A 25777-nucleotide genomic window follows, 5' to 3' on the forward strand; every position below is an offset into this window, starting at 1 on the left:
AGGAAAAAATCTTAGTGTTGGCAATTCAGGTAAAGTCTGATGTGGAAGAGTTGAGGGACTGCTCAGGAGCTAGTGCTGCTGATCCACTCAAGAGCCAAAGCATATCATACCCTGCCAGTCAGTCTCTTGTCTATGAACTGTGACCAATGAAAAGAGTGCAGCATGAGAGCCCCCCACTCTGGGAACATGTTTGCATACGTGTTTCTTTTATGTTGACTGACCTACTTTTAAATATTTTCACTACTACTAGAGAGACTTGATTTTGTTCCTAGGGTCAAATTATTCCTTCCTGAACTCCTTTCTTCCCACAGTCCCTCAAGGGAAGAAATTGTTTCACTTCCCAAGGGCATCTCTGGCTGGCACATCTCAGCAGCAATTTAGTCCCATGCAAATAGGAGCTGCTGGGCTTGCAGGAGTGGGCAGAGCCCACAGCTCAGGTGGTTTTGCAAGGTCCCATTTTGAAATGTCAGCAAAGTGTACCAGACTTCCAAATGGGCCCAGTGTATAGGAGTTCAACTTCATCCAAGTGAGAGTTGATGAATGTTGTGCCTTTGGAAATTACCCCTTTTATCTGATTCCTAACCAAGAATCCTGTTCTAGCCCCATAATGACAGCAAAAATGGGGCACATTTAAAAAGGTGTAACATTTGCGTTTTCATTCCATGTTGTAATTCGCGTTCACTCTTCATGCAACAGTGTTTAGTGGTTAAAATGACACAAAGATGCCCAGATGTGCTGTTCTGGCATTCCATATCAGGAGAAGGGGCAGACTGGCCTTTGCAGGACCTCCCTTTCCCCCACCCACATGGAGCTGTTAGCAGCTTCACCCAGGTAATGAAGTTGACCTGATGGTAAAAGGCTGGGAGGTTAGTGGAAGGGAAGTGTTAGAGAAATGTAAAACATGGCTTAAGGTGTTTTAATTTCTGTTCCTGAAGAGCAACAAGGCATAAATTTTCTGTACAGTCATAATAGTAATTGTAATGTTACCTATAGGTTGGAAGAATAATTTGTGTTGTTAAACACTGTAACTATTTTCACTACAAAATAATAGATTGTCTTTTCTGTTACAGTAATTTTGGTCTCTGCATACAGGTTGTGGAAAACTTTGTTTGCAGAAACAAAGCTATTGTTTTAACAAAAACCACAGAAATTTTGCCTTTCATATTGAATCAGTAGCATAATGAGTGGTGGAGCAATAGTTCAACATCAAAGGAGACTTCTTGGATATATAGTGTGTTGCAGCAACAGTGAAAGAGTTCCCACCAGAAAGGAATTTTGCCATATGTGAGTAGCAAACATATGTATTAGGTTAAAACCATAAGATTTCCTTTGCTTTACACCAAAAACAAGAGCAAACTTAAGTACAGAGGTTTTCAAGCAGTTGTGTGCTGGAATGCAGCACAGGGAGTGAGCAGTGTCCCAGGTTTGGAGTGGTCTCAGTGGACAAAAGCTCCATGAGAACCCAAAAAGCCTTCAGGCTGCACTAGCAATTTGGCTTAAACATCAGTATTTCACTTTTTTAAAAATACACTTGTTTTGCTCCAACTCACATCATTTACATCAGTGAACTTCATAGATCTATTTTCCCAATTTATTTATAGTAGTGATAAAACCAGACACATTTACCTCCATAAAACATTTTAGCAAAAAAAATATGATTGCTTAAAAATTCTGGTATCAATTTTGAATAATAATTAGATTTGACTCTGTAAATTGTGAGACCACCTAGAATAAAGGAGAAATTTTGGCTCCGACAGCTTCATGGAGAGATAAAGATACTCAGATTGAGTGCTGCTATAACAACCTTAAAGCATGTCCATAAATAGTTCTGGAACAAAATTTGCTGTAATTTTTGTTAATATTTGCATGGACTTCCTTTAGAGCTCCAGAGCTGGATTGTCTTCTTGTGAACAGGGAGAGAAAACACATCAATGGATGTAATTTGAATTTAGAAGGCACTTAAAGAAGGGCCTGTGTTCAGGATTATTGTTGGCACATGTTTTGAGGATGTAAAGTGGAAGCCTTCTTCTGTGGGCATTAGTAAGGAGATAATTAAAACTACAGTAGGTAATTATGGTGGCTTTTATTACTGCATCTTTCATTAACTAATTATATTAATCTGGTAATGTTTGAAAAATTCTTTGAAGATGAAAAGTGCAAACTATTACTACCTTTAGCCTTACTCTGCACCAGTCATAAATATTGAGGTCTTTTCTTGATACAGGTGCCCATCCAAGTGTGCAGAGCTGCTGGTACAGCCAGAAATTCCCAAAAAAGACTTTGCCACTACCTGCCATCATCTGATCACAAGGAGCAGTGACTTCCCTGATGATGCTTTTTGTTTCAAAGAGAAAATACTTTGGGGTTTTAACATTTTCTAGATTTTCCTTTCCTTCTAAACATCACATGTTCAACTCTCAAAGGTAAATCACAGTGATCCCTGACTTGCCACTGATGTGGTGAGAGCAGGAATCAAGCCTTGTCTGCTCTCAGGAGCACACCAAAAACAGGAAATTACTTCAGGTTGAAGAAACAAAATATCACACCTTTGTACATACAGTATCTTAACTACTAATCAATACCAAGTAATTAAAAAAAATAATGACTTCTGTTCCTGTCATTCCTCCAGGACTGATTTTTTTTAAGGGAATCCGAAGCTCTTTAAAAATATCCTGTGGTTAAAAGATAATCAAATACTTTTTATGTATTTAAGACTAAATAATTCATATACTCCTGTTCCATACTTGTTCTTGTGATTCTTAGAACTATTTCTCTTACCAGTTTTTGGTTGATTTAGCTGAAGCCCTGTACCTACTGCCAGGAATGTATTCCTGCCTTGAAAAGGGATTCTGTAATGCTGGCTTTGTACCTTTTTGTCTCTCTGTGGCTCCTTGTTAAAAATACATGCTTTACAAGTAGGATTTTTTAAAAAAAAAATCACAACTCCTTTCCAGGCTCATTTGGGTCCTCAGCAATCAGGCTGAATTCCTTGTGCCCCATCCCAACATCCCAATGAGCTGCACAGGCCAAGTGCTGCCCTGACCCACCCAGTGCTGCACCGTCCTCTCCAACGTGCTCCCAGTTACCATGAGCCGAGTTAGGACTGAAATAAACTGTATGAAACAATGAACCACAGTAGAATAACAGAAATAAACCCAAAGTGCCTACCCAGAGGTGCAGTTCTGATGGTCCGTTCTCCTTTTGGATCAGCCAGGAGCCAACATTCCACATATCCCAGTGATGGACCAGTCCACCAGCTCCACTGAAGCTCCCAAAATCTGACCATAACATTTCCATGGTGTAGCCTCAAAGCCATTACTTTCCCCTTCCATCCTTCTCGTGTCTCTCAGTGTTCTGTGGGACCAAAACATTCACAATACGATTTTATTTTAGGATCCTTTCCATTTTTATAAATAAATCACATGAATGTTCCTTTTATGCAGCTGTAATTCACCCACATTGTTGCAGTAGAGCTTATTATCTCATTTACATGTTTAAGTGCCTTTCAAAGTGTAGGATATCTGGGCTGGAAAGCAAAACATTTCATTTCTTTGTTCTCAGGCCAACACAAAGCACTTCCAAGGTCAGGTATGGTGTAGACTTTCAACAGCAAACATGTTTACATGGCATTTGGAAGCCAGTTTAACTGAAAAAAACCCCAACCAACTGTCTTTTTAACAGTGATATAAATGCACTTAGCAAAGCTGAGGGATGGGGATTCATTCTGTACCTGGAAAAGTTTAACTAAATAAGTTTAACTAAGTAAGTTAGGCTTTGTTTTCCATTCAGGAAAAAAAACACCCCTTTGACACTTAAAAATTTGCCTTTTTTCCAGATTTTTTTTTTTTAATCCATTTTTCTTCATCTCCACAGTTATAAAGCTCTTACTCTTTGGGCAAAATCTGACACTTTGAAGCTCTAGAATGAAAACTGCATTTCTAAACAAAACTCAACAGACACTGTTATTTTATTTTCCAAAGGCAATGTTCAGCAGTGTGCCTGGGATAAGGTGTCTGCTGTTTTTAGGAGTGTTCTGTGTGACAAAAGCTGCTCTCTCAGATGCAGCTAGAGATGTGAGGGCACTGGGTCCCTTCAGAAGCAGTGATCAGCATTCAGGCTCAGGCTGCAGCACATGAAGCTTTTTGACAATAGAGAGAATTTTCAGTGTGATCTTCAAAAGGGCACATTATTCATGACATCCATCCTGATTTCTCCTAGAAAATTAAAATCATGGGCAACAAACTTGCTTACTTCTAATTACTCTTTCCAGAGCTAAGCATATGCAGGAACCTGCAGCAACCATGAGATTTTGATGTTACTACTTCCTTTTTTTTTGGCCTGGCTTTGATCAGATACTGATCTTTGGATTTTACTTTTTTGTCCTTGTGCTGGAAGGAAAAGCTGAAATACCCAAATGAACATTAATTACTCATGAAACATCCTTTATACACAAAACTAAGTTCTACCAAGTGACCAAGAGAGCCAGTGTGCAACACAGCAGCAGTCCAAAAATGGTCAAGGTAGAGGTGCTTGATGAGAGGAGTTGAATCTTGTTTTCTGGCATCCCAGTAGAAAGTATTCCATCCCCAGTTCTGATCTGATTGGAGTTGATAAACTCATGCAGATTGTTTTGTTAAACTTGATGGATAATTGGATTGATGGATAATTATAAGACTTAACACTTTCCTGCACTTACATGCTCTAGTAAAAATAAGTTAGTTCTAAATTGTACTTGTTTAAGACATTGTCTGCTCTCCTAATGAAGCAGGTGTGCTCCAGGCTGGCAAGTGCTATCTGGGGTAGGTGGACATAACAAAGACTGTGTCTCATCTGAATTTCCCAAATGAAATGACTTTATGATACATTGCAAACCCTCAGATTTGAAGGAACCTCTTCTTTTATGCTCAGCAAAGTACGTTTGTCCCTTGTAAGTAAGAAAAGTGAAAATGTAGCAGTGAAGGCAGGAAGCAGCAGTGCACCAGCTCTCTCCTTTTGCTCCATGTTGTTGCTTTCTCTACTAGGAACAATTTTGGATTGTTTTGCATTCAGTGCAGACTTCTGTGATGGAGTGTGACATAGATCTGTTCTCTGAGACACAGGTACATACATAAACATTTGTACATGCACAGGCTGTCTCTTGACCATCCTCAGTGTCCTGTGAAGGAGTGAAACTTGGTCCTGAGCTCAAGGAGGGACTCTGGGCAGGATGGCTGAGCTGGAGCAAGGTTTCCTCCCTCCTCCTTTTTCCCCATGCCAGGCTGTTTGCATAAGCTGATCCCATGGAAATAGCAGGAGAAGAAGGGTCTTCCTTTGTAGCTTATCCAAAATGTGTTCTGTGAATGTTCCTGGGAGTCCAGTTCTGGTGATGTCTGGATGCTTTGGAGTTAGGACAGGACTTTTGTCAAGTTACTTGGGTCTGTGGTGATACCTCTGATAGATGGAACGTGTTCCTGCCAACTGTTCTACATTGCAGACTTGATCAATTTAGTTTTGAAATCAAAGTGTGCTCGTTTGTTTTTTACCATACAAAATTAGGTGTAGAAAAAGAAAACAAAAAGCCCACAATTCATACGTATATTTCATTATATCAATGCAAATCCCTGGTACTGCAGGGCTTGTTGATTACTGAAGACTGGTTGTGTATTCAAAGCCTGGATTTCAGCATTTCTCAGAAGCAGTGATAGTGTAAAAGTCCCTGGGCAGATCTGAAGTTCATGCTTGGGTCTGGTTAAATTTTTTGGCATCAGAACATGTAATAGTCTTATAGCTAGAAGACTTTAAAGTTAATGCCTGGCATCACTTCAAAACAATGTGCAAGATCTATCATAAGTAGTCCTCTTATCTTATCTCAATAGCAATTCTATCCTGTAAATGATTTGAGAGTTCAGAATTGCAGTGCTGTGGAAAAGAGCAAGGGTTTTCTCTGTAAAATCTTTGTCCTGGGAGGACTCTCCCTGGTCCTGGTTTGTGTTTGGCTGTTCTGGTTCTGCTTGGAGGAAGCGAGTGGTGACCATAGTGCACATCCAGCAAAGCATGCCTGGAGTCCCCAGCTGGTGGGTCTCTCCCACACAGCTTGCAGAAGGTCTCTGTGCAGCTCACCTTTTTTATAAAGCATCCCTGGAGGCACCTTGGGTGTCATTTAGAGGGGATCTCCTGCTCAAGTCCCTCCCCAGGTCCAGTCCCCACTCTGCACCACCTCCCAGCCAATGGGCAGCAATGCCCCAGCTTCCTGGTGTGCAAAAGATAACTCCAGATATTCCCTCTGGGTTGCCCCAGCTTCCTTCCTAGGCATGTCAATCTCCCATCCACATTGTGCACTTTGCTTCAGGTCAGCACTTGCTGCCAACAATGCCTTTCTTCAAGCTGACAACTTAACTAAGCTTTTAGTAAATGTGTAAATAAATGTTAGGTGTGTATTCAAACATGCAACAATGAGTAGGAAACTTGAAAAAAAAACCAACAAACTTTGAAACTTGGCATTGTTTGTTTGTGTGTATGTTAGAAATAACATAGTCTACCAGCTCCTTGGGGCATGGTTGATCTTTTGTTAAGCATCTAACAACATGTTCAGGGCTCTGAGGGCCTGCTGTAATAAAAATAAATATATAAGAAGAACAACAATGACAAAACAAATTTGTCAATGCATTTTGTGAACTTAGTGATTATTTCTGAACTAAAGAAAGACTGGGATAGCTGTGGTAAAGTGATATGATCGTAAGGTCCCTTTTATTTATTGCTATTTATACTTAATTTGTAGATCACGTGCTAGACTTCTCAATGAGGCGGGAGGGGAGCAAACATCCCCTTCAATAGTATGAACTACTTTGTCACTGCAACTTCCAGACATGGTTTTTCAGAGAGATTATTCTTTGGCCTTAAAGGAAAAGCTCTTGGTACAGTGCAAAACTGCTCCTGGAAACAAGTTGTACCAATAAGATGATCGCAAAAATCTGAGACTGCCAATACAGTTATTGAAACTGCAGCATTTCCATTTCCCTTTCAGTCTTTGAGGACATTTATTACATCTTTAGCATCAATACTTGTAGTCTGCAATAAGACAGAGCTACTCAGATTTAAGGACTCCTGTTCAGTTGATGGTCCTACCTGTGCAGAATAACTGCTCTTGGTCAGGGTGGCCCAGCTGGCGTGCGTGCCTGGAGTCAGCCAAGCTGAGGAGCTGTGGATACTGCCCTGTTCTCTTAATCAGCTCATCAAGTGACATTTTTCCACCATCCCATGTGTCTCACGTGTGTTTTGCACCCCTTGGTGTTGTTCCAGGCCCTACAAGATGAGGTGGACACCTACCGCGTCCAGGCACAGGCTGCCGAGAAGCTGCTGCGGCGCCGGGAGCTGGAGGTCCAGGAGCAGGTACTGGTGCTGCCCCCACACCCCTTCCCTGGGCAAAGAGGACCTGTGTTTAATGTCTTCCTTCAAAACAAAAGCGTAGATTTTCTTGCAAAATGTCCAGGTAGCTTTTATTTCTGGTTTTTGGTAGTAAAAGAGAATTAAACTGCCCAAACCCTACAGGCAAGGTCTTATCTCCTGCTCTGTATTTCGAGTTGGTATTTCAACTATTCTAGCTGTTAAATGATGCATTTATTTTGAACTGACTGTACTGTTTTAATAGAGGTTTATGAGACTGTTCAACCTGTTGTTCAATGGCTTGTATGAAGAGAATTATAATTGGACAATAACTGAGCTAAAAATAATCTTTATTCCCGATCTTATGCGTTCATTGTCCCCGCATGTTGTCTGTAAAGAGTTCCATGTGATTAATGGTGCTAACATTGTTCTGGGCACTGTCAGTGAAAGCAGAGATTTCAAGGAAAACAGTGAATGTAGTTTACAGACTAGTATAGAAACTGAAAGTTAATGATCTGCATTCAAAGCAGATTAAAATGAAATATTCAGGGAGGTGTGCAGGCTGTGGGTGTCTGAATCGCAAATGAAATTTCAGATTTCTGATAAAAATCACTTCTTGCAACATTTGAGGACTTTCTGTGGTGCTGAGTGAACAGTATCAATAGCATATATCTGATAGAAAGAGTTCTAAGTTTTACCTGCAGGACTAGAAGTTGAGGTCGTTGCAGCAGGATGATAACAAACGATTTCAAATATTTTTCCCCCACTTGTTTTCACCCTCCTTGCACACAAGGACCCTCAGTCACCCGTGGTGTTCAGGTTCAGGTATTTCCTGCTCCCGTTCATCTCTGCCTCCCGAATCTAGATGTTGAGACAGGCTCCCCCTTAGCTGCAGTGCCTGCAGCACTGGAGGAATTTGGTGTAATGAGTGAGGTGACCTGCAGTGGTTGTCCCTCCCAGGGCACAACACTGCCCTGCAGGCTGCAGGACTCCTCTTCCAAATCTCTTTTGTTATCTTTTCTTTAATCTTTGCCATGGCCATTTTGCATTATTTTTTCTGACCCACTTTGAGAGAAGACCCAGATGAAGAAAGAAAAAATGAGTTGTGCAATACAGAGGTAAAAGGCCAGACACACAGTTTCATAGGATGGTTCCCCCCCTTCCTGCCTTCAAGGTTTTCTCTTCCATGAGTACCTGGTCCAAACCAGCTGAGAGGACTGTCCTGCCCACACTACCTTAATGAAGCACTGGCTCAGCTGGGAAAGTATAAATGAAACAGAAATGTCATTTAAATGACTGCACCACACAAAGACAAAAATGACAGCTCTGACATACTTCTAGTGATTGTGTCTTAGCCAGGCTACCTGTAAACATGTTCATCAAACATTAACAGTGGCTAACGACTCATCAGCTGATTAGGGAGGTGAAATATTTAAGGCAGTGACTTAGAACTTGCTTTCTGCTTTGACCAAATAGTGTCTGAATCAGAATAGCATAAAACATCAAAATTTGCTCTGGCACTACCACAAAGGCCCCTTTTCAGAGCTTTTAAATGTCTATAAATAAGGAGGAGAGAGGGTTAAACAGCTTCTGGTTTTCATTAAAAGGAAAAATCATGGGGTTTGATTCTATAACAACAACAAACAAATGAATGAGACATGAAAAAAACATTTTGTTGTGCTTTTAATTAAAAATATAAAGCTGTTTCTCGTTACAGCTTGTTGGGTGGTATCTTGGTGCTCCATGTTTGTCTTTTTCAGTGCAATGTCCTTATAACTCTTCACTCTCCAAGAGAGACTGACAGATCCACAAAGCTTAACTCTGTTACAAGAACCCTCTGGTGATCACACAGAGTTAACCTTTCTTTATTATAATTATCCAGAGAGACAGAGAAAAACTATCCCACAAATAAGGAGGGGGAAATGTGTTAGAAGGACTCCAATGGCAAGCCCTGAGCTGTCTGGAGGCAAACGTGGTGCTGCAGTTGAAGATGAGCTGTTGTTTTTCTACAGCTTTTTCATTCCAGTACTTCATGTTCTTGTATGAACTTGTGTTTACTCCAGTTTACTTCATCCCCAACTGCTGGATGTTTTCTTCAAAAATTAGATGTCCAATTTATTCCGATATATGTAATTGGCAAAAAGTGGCAAGCTAGCAGTAAATAAAGTGTGACTCATGCTTAATATATAGTTATTTTAATATAGGAATTTCTTCATATATAGTCCCAAGACAGTTAAAGCAGTCTGGGAAGGTTCCTAGGAAATTTGTGTGTGTCCAAACATTTTCTTTGCAAACAATGTTGGAGTTTCTTAAATCTCAGTAATATATAACTGTAAGAACCAGCTTCTTGTCAACTAATCCCACTGAAGTTGTGTTCCTGTATCATATGCCCTTGTGGTTTATCACTTGGTTGTCTCTGATACGTGCCTAGATCTAATATAAGACAAGATTTCTGATAGAAAGATCTTTCATTCTACTAAAAATGTTTCTCTTCCTTGAGTCAAATGGCTTTGTGCAGTTGTCAGTCATCATTAGAAAACCTGAACTGTTCATGCAGCAGACTTTGCATCCTGTGAGTGTGTGATTAAAATGATGTACATTTCTGAGAGCTTATGCATGGGCCTGAAGGAACCTGGGAATTCAGACAAGTGCAACCAATTTTGCTGAATTGGGGCCTGTGTAAAAATGAATGGTAGTGATCTTCTTGCTTTATTACCTTGATTTCTTTAGAATATCTCATTTTATTTAAAATTCCTTTTTGTGAGGGCAATCACCCCAACTCAGTATACAAAAAAGCTGCAAGAATCTCTCTTCTAGACTTAAACATGAGATTTTTTTTCAGAAAAAACAACAACATTATTTTCATTTTTTGTTCTAATGTTTTTAACTATAGGGGTGGATTGACTATGATGTAAAATTTCTAATTAGGGATAACAGAGGGAAAAAAGTTCCTCATGTTCACAAGCAAGTGAATTAGCACCCCTGTAGGTACTCAGACCATAGGAATAGTCCTCCAAGCAGTCAAGTCACAAGTAGAGTCTTACAGGAGGGAGATTCTCTGAAGACAGAAAATCAATTATGTTCAATTCATGAATGTTACTGAGGGAATGAAGGGGAATACCAATGTAGATTTCCAGCCCTTTAATTTCTTTTTTCTCAAATAGATTATAAAAATGGGAGAAAGGAGTTATCTGCACAAGGATGTAGAAGTATTTGGAATAAAATGTCACAGCTTTGTTAAGTGGATTTCACTTATGTTCAAATGAAAGCAGGACTGATAATTGTAAAAGAGCTATAATTCAAAAGCATTCAGTGAGTTTTCATTGTTAATGTTTAATATTCCGACTTGGTCCATTTTTTATGACTGCTGGATATTTACCACATTCAGCCTAACTTACTGTTTCCATGCCAACAAAACATATTTGTTCTCGGATGAAGGCTGTGCTGCTTTGTTCTGCAATTGTAGCCACTGTGTGTACAGCACAGGGAGCTCCTCAGGTGTGCCCCACCTTCTCCTGGGGGGGAGCAGTGCCACTGGCTGCAGATCTGTGGGGCTGGGGGCAAAGAATCTGAGAGAACAAGATGAGCTATGTGTGGCCATGTCCAGGGTTAGGAGCCCGAGTAGTTCATAATACAACAAGAGCTGAAGACTTGGGTAATATTCATATCTCTTTAGTTGAGGTCCATGTTTCTTTTCAGATTCATTTTTAAGGGTATCATAGAGTTTTAAATGCAATCAGATAAATTCACAGAAAATCTTTGCCCTTACTTCCATCACCCCACCCTGCTCTGTACGCTCTGGAAAGATGAGATGGAGGTTCCTTGAGGTGGATGAACCACCAGGACAGTTGCTCCAGCCCAGCCTCTGCTGTGACAGGACTCACAGCTCAAGTGCCCCCAGGTAGTTCTAAGAGCCAGGAGGAGGTGCCTCTGGGACCCGTGCCCTGAACTCCCAGGCCTTCTCAAAGGGTTGTATTTCTCAAAACATGTTCAAGTAATCCAAGAACAAGTTAATAAGCTCTAGGTTTGGTATTTAGAGAGAAAATGTCCATCCAGTGCTCTGCCAACTCCCTGAGCAGGGGCATCAGGAGGGTACCATGTACTTCAGCTGATTTCCTCCCATAAAGCATTTCATGTATGTATATATATATATATATATGTATGTATATATGGTGTGAAAAAAGCAGCAGACCAACAGGCAAAAGGGTGTAGCTCCCATAGGCTGGCAGCACAACAGATTTATTTTCTAATGACTGATGGTGAACAAATTTTGAACCATTTTTATTGAGAAGAAGCTGTTGGAGAGTCACCTAGAAGCAATGAAGAATCTGATTTGAGGCAGGCTGGTCAGGCTGTTTGGCATGCACAGACCAAGGCATCAATTTTTTAGTATGTTGTTCTCTTTTCAGACTTGGATTAGAGGCTGTTGGGGAAGAATCAGTCTGGTTCTGGCTATATCTCTGTAGGGGACCTGTCAGGGATACAGGTGCCCCTACAGGTACATGGCAGTGTTCATGAAGGGACCATAAAATAATTGCAGAGATTATTTGGAACCCAATTCTACCACTTACTTGTTGGTTAGTGTCCACCATACGTCCAGTTCCATTGATATATTAATTAATCACTTTGATACAAAAGTGTCCCCCAATTTTTAATTAAGACTGAGACTATGAGAATAGATCATAACTTTGCATTTGACATATATTTTGTATAAAATTTTCTTTAATGGCCTAGTATTAAAGGAGTGCAGAATTAAACAGTATAGTAAGTTATACTGTACAGTGTGAAGCTTCAGATTAGCAAAAGGACACAGAAACTGAGATTCAAGCACAGAAAAACAGATTTGCAGGTGGGATTTGAAAGGAGCTGGAAATCAATGGAGTTGAAAGTTCCTAGGAGCTCCATATGGCAGGAACTGCAGGAGGGAAGGCTCTTACCAACTGTGCAACTGTCAAAGGGAAAAGAGGTAGATGATGATGATGTGGAAGTCAATGATCAAATGTTAGCTTTGGTAATCAGACACAACTGGAAAATACACAAATCTGTGCCTGCTTCACGGGAGAGAATGAATTGTTGGAATGAAGTGGCCAGCTGGGGAAAGGCAGTACAACAGACACTACAGAACAAATAGTTAAAAGGAAAAAAGAGGAGTTTTACCAAAAAAGAATAGAAGCATATGCTGGCATGTGGGAATTAGAGAGTATTTTAAAATGTCAATTTCCTAGCTCTTCGTCTTAACTAGTTGTGAATGAGAAAGGGATGGTTCTGTTCAGAGAGCAGTGTGTTGATCTAGAGCATCTGTGGTTTGCTGCCAGATTATCAATTAAGGCAATCTGGTTATTTCAGAAGTGCTTAAAGTAGGACTACAAGGAACAGTGATGCTGGTATTTCATGCAGGGAATTAAAGAAAAGAACAAAAGAGAGAGACATGTCAGTGCATGGAGGAGCCAGTCAGATGACAGAAGAGCAGGGACACCTCAACACCTCTCAGGAATAGTGAATTGTCCCATTCATTTCTCTCTGGGTGATGAGGTGCCTGGATGGAGCTAAAAAAGGATGGGAAAAGGGCAGCTTTCTGCTGATCTTCACCATATTTAAATTGTGAAGTATCATTTTGTTTGTGATGCCATGAGCACAAAGTGCCACGGATCAGCCACCCATTGGGAAGGGCAGTGGGAGCTGCCTCAGGCACTGCCCATCCTCACCCAGCCCAAAGTGGGGCAGACTCTGACCAACCCCACTGCTTTAGAAACCTCTTTTCCACTTGAGATGCTTAATTAAATCTTTGGTCTTGAAAGAGAGGAAATGGTGGTAGCAAAAGTAGCTTCTGATTGTGATCTACAAAGATTTGCTGGTTCATGTGGTTGGTGTGAAAATATTGAGCCTAATCCTGCTGCTGAGCATTGTTGGTTCTTGCTGTTGTTAGGGAGCACTCAGCACCTCTGTGCCTCAGACACCAAAACCTGGACATGCTGAACCCTCCCAGGATGGAAAGGATTATGGAGAAGGTAACACATGCTGGAATGTAAAACTGGAATATATAAATACATTCCAGTGGTGGTGACAAAGATGCTTCTAGCTTTATTTCAGACTTAATTATCTTGATAGTCTGTTAGGAATCTCCAGAGCCAGAGATGAACACCATGTGTTTGCAGCACGGGGTGGTGCTGGCCTGGGGTTTGTTCCCCCAGGGCAGGAGGTGGGAGCTGTGTCTGAGCCCCTGCAGCAGGGAGCAGGAGAGGCCTCCCAGCCGAGGGGTGGGCAGCGGTGACAGGAGATGAAGGACATAGTGCCTGGGGACAAAGATGGCATCTGGGATGAGTCATTTGGAGAGAGGGCGAAAAGAAGTGAGGGATCCTGCAAATCCCAGCTGGAACAATAGCAGAGCCCTGGAGAAGAGGAGGTTGAGAGAACAGCATGAGTTTTCTAGCCACAACATTCCTGGTTGCTGGATGGTGTTGACAGTGAAAGCTTTTATTCCTCTCCAACTCGCGTAATCCCAGGAATGCTGCTCTTGCCATGTGCAACCCACTGGTGGGGGGGTTTAAAAAGCTTTGCCTGCCTTCCCCTCCTTTGCAGCTATGAATGATACAAACTTGTATTGCCTAACTACAAAGGGGATTTTCCAGGTGGGAGATCTTGGTTAAGAAAAGACAGTGAAATACACGCCCCGTGGTTGCAGGTTGGGGAAGCAAAACCCGGCTGAGAGCAGCGAGCTCAGCGAGCAGCCCTGCAGAGCTGCAAGTCCCCGTGGGTTCATCAAACTACAAGGCAAAAATGTTTGGGTCACACAGATGGTTTACTAGCTAAAGACAGAAAAACAAAGAGGACAGCTATACCACCAATTATGTTCTGCTGGAACTGGCAGAACAGAGGAGGTTCTCCAGCCGTGTTTTCTCCCTGGAGAACAACCTGGTGTTCACTTGACAAAATAACTGGCTCAGCTGATGTCGCTCGGTTCCTGTTTTCAGCTGAGCCAAGTTCTTGCAATTTATAGTGTTCGTTGCTTTCCTTAAGAACTCGACAACATTTGTATCACATTGCATTCTATTTATCTAAATCTGGAAGAACCATATTTCAGCGCATGTTTCACAGTGAGAATAGCACTTCCCACTGCCTGAAACAAGAGAGGACGTGGACTAAAAAGCAGCAGATATTCCTGTTTGATTATATTGTGAAAAGACAAATGTTCAGGCCTTGCTCTTCACTGAAAAACTGGATAGGTCGTTTGACTCTTCACTAGGAAAAATGGTTGGAGGAGATTTCAAGCTCCAATTAAATATTATTTTGTGATAGAAGACTGAGAGATTATGGTTAGATGATTGACCTAAGGCTGAAGGAGTTATTTTTGCCTTTTTGGTGCCCTAACCTGTGTAAAGATTTCTTGCAGCAGATCTTTCACTTCTTTCAGAGCTGTGGATTGTAGAACAGATGTAAACCTTTTTAGAGAGATTTATCTTTTTAACACCATTGGAACATAGCACTGTTTAAATAATGAGGGGAAGGGTTTGAGAGAGACAGAAAACTACTTTTCTCATCTTCCTCTTCCTGAAATGTGGAGAAAAATTGATAATAACTAATTGATCCTAATTATGCCTTTTGGTCACTGTCCTAGTATTTCCTGGCACATATGGAATGATTATACTTCACAAATGTTATAACCAGGCATTTTTTATTTAAATTTTTTTTTTTTTATGAGATAGGGATTTTGCACCAGGGACAGTGTGTTCTGGATTATAAACTCTGCATCATGGACCTCTGAGAAGTGGGAAGGGGAGAGCTGGCCAGCAAGAACATGGATAAGCTACAGCATGGTTGTGGCTGCACAGCAAAGCATAGAGGAGAAGCAGAGTGTCCTCTGCTTTGCAGACAGTTCTTGGTACATGGAATAAGATACCTCTGGTCATCTTGAAGATACTGTATTTCTCCTGGGTGGACTTAAATTGTTTCTTTCAAAAAGGAAGGAAAGTGACTACAGTGCAGGTGCCAATGAGATGTGCTGCTGATTGGTCCTGTGCTCCCTTCTCCATCTCACCAGGTCCCACAAACAGCTCTCAGAAGCTTTTAGAACTAATAAGTAGCTGCTAAGGTAGATTGTGCCACCTGAAGACTCCTTGATGTAGTAAAATTGAAAATGTCTATTTTCACAGAATCACATAATTGTTCTGGTTAGAAAAGACCTTTCAGATCATTGAGTCAAACCATAACCCAATTCTACCAACCATTGACCCAGCTCTGCCAAGTCCAGTACTTAAACCATGTCCCTCAACACCACATCTACACAACTTTTAAACACCTCCATGGACAGTCATTCAACAGTCTTCCTGGGCAGCCTGTGCCAGTGTTTCATTACCCTTTCTGTGAAGAAGTTACTTCTAATAACTGATCTAAACCTGGTGCAATGTGAGACCATTTCCTCCTTTGGAAAGCTCCATTTTGGGTAGTTCTCTTCTGGGCATCAAAACCAACTTTTCTTTCTTTTGAGAATGGTCAACACTCAACTATGACAACATCTCAGGGAAGTCTATCAAATAACAATTTCCCTGCTTTTTGCATCACTTTGTGTAACTGTGGGAATGTCTCTTTTTTCCAATGGATGGTGTGACTAAGTGGACCTGAGCTCTGTGTGGCAACTTCACTTTTCCACTGTTTCTGCTGACACCAAAGATGATTGATGGTAAAGCCTTAAGCCTCATGTGTTACCCACCAACCTGAATAAACAAAGACCAGTGTGGCAGCCTAATATTAAAAGCTATTAAACCTTCCTGGGGGTTCATGGATTAAATCAACTCACCAAAATGAATTTTAAAAAAAAGCTTTCTCAGGACTGAAGAAAAATGAACACAACAGTAAATGAAATAGAGCTATCCTCATCCAGCAGACTAAAGCCCTCCTGAGGGCTGAAGAATTACAACTTTAAACTTCTCTCAAGGGTGTGAGAGGAGACACAGTATTTGTGGATCCTAGGGAGGCAGCTTGAGGCTAAAAAAGAACAAAAAAGCCTTTAAGTCACAAAATATATAGATATAAATATCCCTGCAGACATTGCTTTCATTGGTCAAAAATAAGCATTAAAAAATAAAAACCTTCCCCTGTTAAAATTAGTATACATTAGCCCACTGCATGTTATTTTTCAGTTAGAAGAAGTAATTCAGATTTTTGCCATGCACTATTTTAATCTTGAGGGTCAGTAAACCTTGATAGTAACTTCAGCCAAAAATGCCAGCAGGTTGTTTATCATAAAATGACAGGAAACAGCTGGGATCTTATTTTCATCCTATTCTGATGCAATTATTAGTGAGCACAGTTGAAAGTAATATTTAGCAAACAAACTGCAATTGTATCCCAAAGAACAGCCAAAAAAACTGTATTTTCTCTCTGCAATACAGTAAGAAATCAGCCCCAAGCAATATTTCAGCTACCAGGGCTCCTTTCTCATTTTCTTTCTCCATTTGCAGCCAACCTAGTATTATATACCTATATCTTAAGGCACAGTCCCTATTTCTTCCTGATTTTCCAAGAAATTCCTTTGTCAAGAGGGAGCAACTCTGCTCCTTTGCAGAGTTAATGGCAAATGTTAACAGCCCTGGGAACACAGGTATGTAGAGGACACTTGCAGATTAAACTCTTGAAACCAGTGAGCTGGTTGAAAGAAGACTTGCACAATTAGAACCTTGTTGTTTTACTCACAGAGCTGTTAAAATTTTTGTTACATCTACTGACAATAAAACTTGCTTGACTTTCCTTCAGGAAAAATGATAGTAGGGGGCTTTTGCTGTGTGCCTGGCACCTGAGGAGGCTGCTGGAGTCCCAGAAGCTCTGTAGGCACAGCTAGATCCTGGTGTGGCAAGTTATACTGGAGTCCAGGCTCAGCTCCTGGTGTGGTCCCCTCCTGTAAATGCAGAACTTCATTCCCAGTCTGATGCCCAGTCTTGATTCCTGTCTCACCACTCCCAGTCAGGCCCCTGCCATGGGGTTTCTGTGCTGGTTGGGTCACCCCAACATATTGGCAAAGTGATTGATCATCCAGATCTTCTTACTCCTGAAATGGATCTTAATTTTTCAAAAATTAGGAAATTTAAGCATATTTCTCTTCTCACTGCCTGTTTCTGCCCCCGTCCCACCAAGAACAAATTTAACATGTTGAACTAACTGGAATATACGTTTCTGCTCTATCAGGGTCCCCACCCAAATGAGCTGCTGGCTCAGAAAATATTTATCCTGGCAAAGCACCTATGCAGAGCTTTCTAAGCCTATATAAAAGTAGTAGCATACATTTTTCAAAGATGTAAATTTTGATCCCTGGCTTATACACAAGCAGAGTTCAGACAAGGTTTCCTGTCTCACCCTTTTTTTTTCCTTTCCATTTGCATAGTGGCATCACTCACTTGCAGCACCCAAGGAAACCCTCTAATTGCCCATTTGCATAGAGATTTGGAGATTTCTTCTGCATGTTGGAATGACTCATAGGCCAGATTTTCCTCAAGTTTCATCAGATTGTTTTCTTCCTTTCCTATTGATAATTGTACTGCACATAATGCAGGTTTTGGCACGAGCTGCTTTTTTGCCAAAAGATGGTAATTGGCACCTCTTGGAGTGAACTTTGTGTTGGGTTCTCACGTGTCAGGGTGTCTGTGCTCCTTGCAGGCTGGGAGCTGGGCAGCTCCAACTCGTGGCTTCTTCAGATGTCGGGCTGAGGTTTTGATTTGTGGTTGCAATGGGAGATTCAAACCATTTGGGAACTAAAACAAAATTAGCACAAACCGGCGTTGGCGTGTAAATCATTGGAAAAAAAGATTCGATTTGAAAGCGTAAAGATATTTTATAAGTTAATCTGATACTGAATCCCTTTTATCCTTTATTTACATATTCAGCTGCTAATCCAGAAAAACACCTAAGTACTTGCTTAATTTGAATTAAGCAGTTAATCCTATTGGAAGTTAAGGATAGATGTGAGGCCCTGATTCAGCCAAGTAGTGGAGTGTGTGAGCAGTTCTGGACTCAGCTCAACCAAACTCTGTGGACTTTCCCTGGATCAAGATTCAGCAAATGTAACAAACCCAGAGAGATACAAAGCACAATCCTTCCAGCTGATCTGCCTTCTCTTATCATTGCTTTGGAACTTTTTTTCCTTCTTTACAATGCGTGATAAGGTTTGGGACTAAAACCTCCTCCTTTAGATGCAATCAATCATTTTGGTGTGATCATCTTGTAACACGTCTCAGGTTCTCAAACCTATTTGTTGAAAGTCCTCATGAAGTCAAGGAAGATACAAAGCACAATGGAAAACTGCACAAGTAGAAATAAAAAAAAAGGCCTGAAAGCACCTAGAAGTTGAGAAATTTTGAATTAAAATCTTGGGGAAATGGTAATTCACTTTCTCTAAGGGAGAGAGGGGCACATACCACCCTAGTGACCTGGTTCAGGTCCCTCCAAAGACAAAAAGAAAAATTCTGACTATCAATTTGCAAAGTTTCTGGTTTTAAATGCTCCATTGAGATAGACCTAGGAATGATTATTGCTTCTTCAGACCTTGTCCCAACAAATGCCTTACTGTTTCCTTTTCATTATTTTTTCCTATTCTCTATATATTCTTTGTTCCTATGGTTCCTTTTTTCCGTTCTTCCTCTTTTTTACTTTACAGGTCATTGCTGATCTTTCTTCTCTCTTCTTCACTTTCCCTTGATATCCCAATTTCGAGTTTACTTGGACAAAAAATTGGGCAAAAGAAGCCAAAAAGTTACTCTCTGGCTTCCAAGAGTAGCCATCTATATATAAATGTATTTTTGCTGTGTTCCAGGTAATCCTTATACGACAAGAATATGAAGCCACACTCAAAGGTCTGTTGCCAGCATCTTTGAGACAGGAACTTGAAGACACCATTTTATCTTTAAAATCTCAGGTAAATTTTTACTATTTATCTTCAACTTTTTGAACTGGGTAAAAACTGCCTCTTCTAGACAAGAAATTAATGCCATCTATAATTTGGCCCAAACTACTGAGTAAGTCTCAAAACCACATTATGGCAGCACTTGCATCCTCCTGTCTCAGTCATCTGCCACAAGGCTTTTCTTCCCTTGTTTCCTCACCTTGAGAACTACCATATTGTATCTTTTGATGCCAGATTTTGCTTCAGTTGGCAACTGAAAGTAGAAATTACCTTGTATTCAGTGTTAGGGTTGGTTTTTTTCTCAACCATTCAAATACAGCACACAATTATCTCCCATCTTCCTTTCCTGTTTCTCCTGTAGGAAGCATTTAAAGGACACAAACAAAAGGTGCAGAAGAGTATGAGAAATTATTTTGTTTTCTTTCAGCCTATATAATAAAGCAAATGGCATATGTCTTTTAGGCAGTAATCCAAATTATCATTGTGATATTTCTACACTTTCCAATATAAAGAGGCTCTAATAAACTGCCACAAGGGCTTTGTTTGAATATTGCAAAACACTCGCTCATCTAGAATAACACAGGATCAATATTGTGTGTATGAAATAGACTCTAAAACTGGCTAACAGAGATATCAAAATGTCATTGTAAATAGGGAACTGCTAATGAATTGGGTGTGTTTCTTGTACTTGGTTCCCTCAGCAGTGGATGCTGTCCTACTCAGTGCATTAGGATCTGGAAGAAAACAAAATGTTATTGTTGCCTGAACTCACATGAGGAAGGATAAATAGCACTAAGGAGGAGTGATCAGAGATGTGGAATAATGGGAACCCAAAGAAAGCACTGCCAGTGTCTGCATATGGCAGGACTGCACATTTCAATATACTGGGAAGGACTGGGATCTGGCCTGGAGGGAAGAAATGAGAGAAAGGCAGGGCAGTGCTGGTGACTTGGAGCTGCCCACGAGCTCTGGGAAGAGCAAAAGCCCTGAGAACACAGCACACAAGTTTAGGCTTGATACCAGCACATGCCTTGTACCAATTTTCAGGACTACTTTTTCCAGGAATTATAGATCTGCAGACTCTCCATTTCTCTTTCTCTATGGACAGTCTCTCTCTATGGACATGGTTGGTGCTTTGATGTATTTGGGATTTTTCCCTTTTTTTTTTTTCCTTTCTTTACAATGCAGAAGCATTTCTTGCTGTGCATGAGACACTTCCCCTGGCAAAGTCTGTGTTCAGTAGAAGTAGGTAATTTTCATTGGGGAAAGTTTCCTATTCCTACATGCTAGTATAGAATCATAGAATGGTTTGAGTTGGAAGGGACCTTAAACATCATTTAGTTCCCACCCCCCTGCATGGGCAGGGACACCTCCCACCAGCCCAAGTTGCTCAGAGCTCTATCCAACCTGCACTTGAACACTTCATAGTTTAGTAGTGACACAACTTCAACATTGCAGTTCTAAACACTCTGCTTACATGTCAAGGGATTCCCAATGGAACCAATGCTCCTTGTAATTTAAATAGTTGCAGGAAATAAAGAGTTAAGGATCTACTGGGGAAATCTATTTCCAGTTGATAGTAAAAGGCTATTTTTAAAGTGCAGTTGACTGTTAGCACTGTCTGGTAGGAAGCATTACTCTGCAGCTAGTATAGGAATACCACACTTTTTAATGAGTTTAAAAAAAAAAAAAAAAAAAAAAAGTAGAATCTGATATCCACCTGCAGGGCTTCTGTGAGCAGCAGCAGCATTTCAAAAGAGTAGAGGAGCAGAGTCAAAGCTGGGTGCTGGCCCAGAAAGGCAGAGCTGCCGGCTGCGTTCCCAGCAGCCCGCTGGTGTGGCAGGGCCTAGAGCACAGGGTCCTTCTGAAGCACAGGTGTCCTGGGCTTGGAAAATTGTTGACATTCCTCTTTGAAAACATCAGACAAGAAGGGCAGTGGAATCTCTGCACCTGTCAGGATTATTTATTGTTGGAAGAGGATGAAGAGAATAGGCTGGGTAAAAACACCGAGCAGCGATAAAAATACACAAAATAAAAGAAAATACTTGAGGCTGGGGCAAAGTTTTCTAAAAATGTTGCTAAATATAAAGTATGCTGCCCAGTTGTCTGCACTGGGGAGTTGTCTAAAAGTGGCCACAGTGCATTAATAAAGATTCTTTTTCATCCACTTCACAAACAGGTGAGTACCTTCATTACAGGAGCAGAAGTGCAGGGATCAGAGCACAGGCTTCCTATGGGAGTTGACAGTGGAACTGGAGCTCCCCAACCCTTGCCTGAGCCATATGGTCCCACCAGAGGAGTTTAGAAACTCCCTTGACTCTGTTGCTGAAGCAGGAGGTAGCACAAGCTGGAGCAGGGCCAGGGGAGCTGTGCTAACCATCTTCTCTCAAGCATTAATTCTAGGATGCAGCTAAAGCATTGCTGCATTTTATTGAGGTGGGATAGAGGAGGAAAAGCACCCTTTATAAAATGAGTGCAAAGTTATTCGTTAAGAGTTTTGTACACTGTTTTCATGTGGGATGTGTTTTCCAGGTGAACATTCTGCAGAACAGAGTTTCTGTGCTGCAGGAAGAGCCACGCCAAAAGGTGCGCCATTACCTTTGATCAATTTGTACCTTTTCACACCTGTGGATCCCAGTTATTGAAGTTTTACAGCTTAATTAAAACACTCAAGTACGGTTGCAGTTTTAAAAGGTCCTTATTTTCAGTAAACAAGCGTCTGAGAATTTTCCCAGTGCTTAGTCAGGACTTTAGAGCAAGATTAGAGATCTCGCAGGTGCGTTACAAGTCTGGGCTTTGCCTCCACGTTCATGATGAGACAGTGGCTGGGTGCACAGCTGCAGCTCTGTGGTGATGCCACCTCCTTTTAAGATAGAAGAGAATGATGCAACGTGGAATATTACAGATCACATCTTCAAAGTACCGGATCTTCATGAGCCAGAGCTTTTTTTTTTTCAGACGTTTACACCCTCCAGTATAAATTACAGCAAGTGCTGCAGCAATAAAAAGCCTTGCTGTGCCTTTAGAGTAAGCAGCGGGTTCATGAGCCAGAGCTTTTTTTTTTCAGACGTTTACACCCTCCAGTATAAATTACAGCAAGTGCTGCAGCAATAAAAAGCCTTGCTGTGCCTTTAGAGTAAGTGATTCACGTGGAGAGGTGAGTAAAAGGAAACTTGCTAGGAAAGCCACTCCATCTTTTTTTATATTTATAGACTTTGATGATACTTTCTTCTCTCCCATGAGGGTTTCTAATGGGTGCTTGTAAAAATGGTGTAAAAAATTTGTGAGGTATTTAAACATTTGTAGAAACATTAGCAGTGGGAAAGCTGTCTGAAAATATTAAGCCTAAATTATTTGTTAAGGAGAATTAGGTAAAGGTAATTGGAAACTGAAAATGTCATAAATGCTTGGTAATGTGGGCAGTGCAGGTACCTTTGTCAGAAGAATCCACAGGTGTAATGTTGTCTCCAGACTCTCCACTGGCAGCAGCAGCGTTACCAAGGGACACATTTTGTCTCGAGCTTGTTGTGAATTAGTGTCTTCACAGTCAGGAAAGTATCTGGTGAAAAAGATGAGTGATCCTGTAGTGTTAGATCAGGCCAGGCCACAACTGACCGACACACTGGGGGTGGAAGGAGCCCCAGCCAGGTCCTGGTGGGGAGGCAGGACAGGGATGGAGCCAGCTTGGCTCACGGCAGCTCCTGCTGCTGCCTTTGCTCCTAGGCTTGGAGAAGCTTTTGCGCTGCTTCTCTCCAGGAAAATCTTGCTGACCAGATCTTTTTTTCCAAAACTACACTCACTAAATTTTCTGTTAGCATTTGCCAGACCCTCAGTCACTGAAATACCACTTTTTGCTGTTTTCACACAAGCCTGCCCATGGCTGCAGGTGGGATGTGGCTCCTGGGCAGCAGGATCCCCCGTGTGCTCCAGCATGCCCAGCACAGCACTGGCCACAGCCAGGATCCAGCCCTGGCCACAGCCTGTTAGGTTTTGATAGGAAGGATATTAGGATACAACTAACAAGAATCTCTTCATTTCCAGGTAGCTGCTGGAGCGGTTGGATCTCTCCGGTTGCCAAATGGACTGCTTTGAATAGGTTTGAAGATTTGGCTCTTGCAAATTAAAATGCAAAGATCAGTGGCAGTTTTGTTAGCACATAAAGCATAATGAAATTTATTAAAACACATCCATTGTTCATGACAGCATGTTTTTAGTTGTATCTTCCTTCCATTATTTTTTTATCATTATCTTATTACAGACTTGTGCTTTTGATATCCTGTGTTTGACCCCATGCTCAGCTTGCTCACTCAGCAACTACTACTAATTTTGTTGTTTCTTCCCAGAGCCATTCTTTCCCCTTTTATACATGAAGAAAATCCCATTTTCTATTCTTATTGTCCAAGATATTTTAACATATTTTGACATTGTTTTCCATCCATGGGTTTACATAATATTAAAATATTATTATTTTGTACTATTTTGTTTTGACATTTCTTGTCCTGCTTGGGCATCTCACTCACCCAAGTAGCCATAGTGCAGAGGGGAGTTTTGTGTAGCTGTGGAAACTGGGAGAATATTTTGTGCTTTGTTTCAAGGAGAAATCTCAGAGTGAGAATGAAAGCACCATGGTGACAAATGTGGTCATTGTGGCCAGCTAAAGGCACATAAACCTGTGGTAGGGGTTTCATACGCCGGTCACAGGAAAGTCCTTTGGCATTGACTCATAACACAGTTTTGGGGCATTATTGAAAAAGAGCCATAACTGATAGGGCCTTGGTTGTGTGTGGGCACGTGCAGGCTTTCCTGGCTGAGCCTGGCACATTAAGCAGATTCCCAAGGGTTTGCAGGATGAGGTTTGAGGAGTGGTGGAAAGCTGAAGGGCCCGGACAGGGAGTTGTCCTTGTAGCCTGCTCTGCCTCCCAGGCACAGGGGCTTCCTCATCTCCTGGCCACCCGCAAGCCAGACTGTGCATTAGCACACTTGTATCTGCACAGGGAGGTGTGCTGAACACAAGAACAGCTTTTGCACCCTCCTGCCAGCAGCATTTGTATCCAGGCACAGTTAATGGTGCTTGAGAGGGGGCCAGAAATCCCTGCCTTCTAAGCCCAGCTGCGGCACTGGCGGCAGCAGCCAGACCCCCCGTGTCCCTGCTGATGGGCACAGCCAGCTCCCCTCCTTAGCACGGTGGCACTGGCACTCAGGGTGCCCCAGTGCAGGCAGGATTCAGAGGGGGAGTGCCCGCAGCTGGAGGTGGCTGCCCCCCAGGTCCCAGCTCACCAGCTGCCCTCTTATCTCCGCCTGGCACCGAGATCAAGGAGGAGAAGCTTTGGCAGGCTGGGCTCCATCCACCCCCACCTCCTGGCAGCCTGGGCAGGGAGCTCCTTGCCAAAAACAGGCTCCAGTGTTGCTGGGTGCTTTGCTGATTGTCAGTCTGGGCTGGGGCTGGGCAGTATTTTCCACCTTCCTTGAATCAACAAGTGATTCTTCTCATTATAGATAAGGGGTTGTCATGGCTCTGATAAGGGGGGAGGTGCTGGGGCAGGTGCCACAAAGCCTGGCCTGGGGCAGCGGTGGGTTTTAGTGGGAGGAATCTGTTAGGATGCATTTAGTTGAATTGTGGGCAGTAAAATGAAACGTATTTACTCAAGAGCAGTGCTGGGCAGCGATGGTTGGGCTGTGTGGGAGAGGCACTGGGAGCTCCCAGAGCTGCAGGCTGCCCACGTTGGGATTCACCTGCTGGATATCACCCTGTGTCCAAACAGCAGATGTTGGGACAGTGAAATCCCTCCTCTCATGTTTGAAGGAAACGAGGTTTTTCCATTGCTGCTGGTCTGCTTGTGTTCTTAGGTGCTATCTGGGTGGTTGTGGTGCTTTTGAAAGTGTAAGTGCTGGTACATCCATAAAGAAACACATGAACCCTCTTACAGCCTATTGAATTTAGGCCTCAGTTTCCTTCTTTTTGATGGAATTGCATTGGTGATGTTGGTGATGATCAAAAAACAGCTTGAGAAATGTAGATCTTGGTCAACCTGGGAGTTTTAAAACTCTGGGAATGGTGTGTTTGATGCTCTCCAGCATAGAGTGTGGGGACCATTTTGAAGGTGAAATTCAATTCAAGAATGGTAAATCCAGGGTTGGTTGGAGTTCTCTTGTTGTTAGCATTTCTTTGATCATGTTTGTCACAAGTAAGAGTTAAGAGTAGAAATTGCAGGATCAGAGATGTTTTCATACCTATTACTTGATCTCTACCTCTCCTTACCTGCTGGGTAAGGAATTGCCAGCTGCCAGTAGCTTCATGGCCCAGAAAACAAGCTCTGGTGAAACCAGCTTGAGTATGGTTAGAGCTTTATTTGTACTTTTTATTTATTTAATTGTACTGAATTTTGTAGTGGGAGAGACTGTTTCTCTATATAAAACCCCACAAGGAGACAGGCATCATAACATTTTTCACCAGTATCAAGGGTGGTGACCCTGGTCCAGGTGACACTTGATTTCAGTGCCACTCACAGTTCTTGTGCTGCATGT

The 25777-nt window shown here is 41.8% G+C and overlaps 1 protein-coding gene across 1 annotated transcript in view; it reads left to right on the forward strand.

Moving 5' to 3' along the window:
• The window catches only part of CEP112 (centrosomal protein 112kDa), a 157128-nt gene extending 135272 nt beyond the window's left edge, over positions 1–21856 (forward strand). The window contains exons 25-27 of the mRNA XM_010002794.1: positions 7279–7368; positions 19163–19264; positions 21785–21856. Coding sequence (XP_010001096.1) covers positions 7279–7368; positions 19163–19264; positions 21785–21856 — 264 coding nt within the window. The remainder of the gene's footprint in view (positions 1–7278; positions 7369–19162; positions 19265–21784) is intronic.
• Positions 21857–25777: the final 3921 nt, after the last annotated feature.

The sequence above is a fragment of the Chaetura pelagica genome, unplaced genomic scaffold (assembly GCF_000747805.2).
Source record: "Chaetura pelagica isolate M959 unplaced genomic scaffold, ChaPel_1.0 scaffold47, whole genome shotgun sequence".
Lineage (NCBI taxonomy): Eukaryota > Metazoa > Chordata > Aves > Apodiformes > Apodidae > Chaetura > Chaetura pelagica.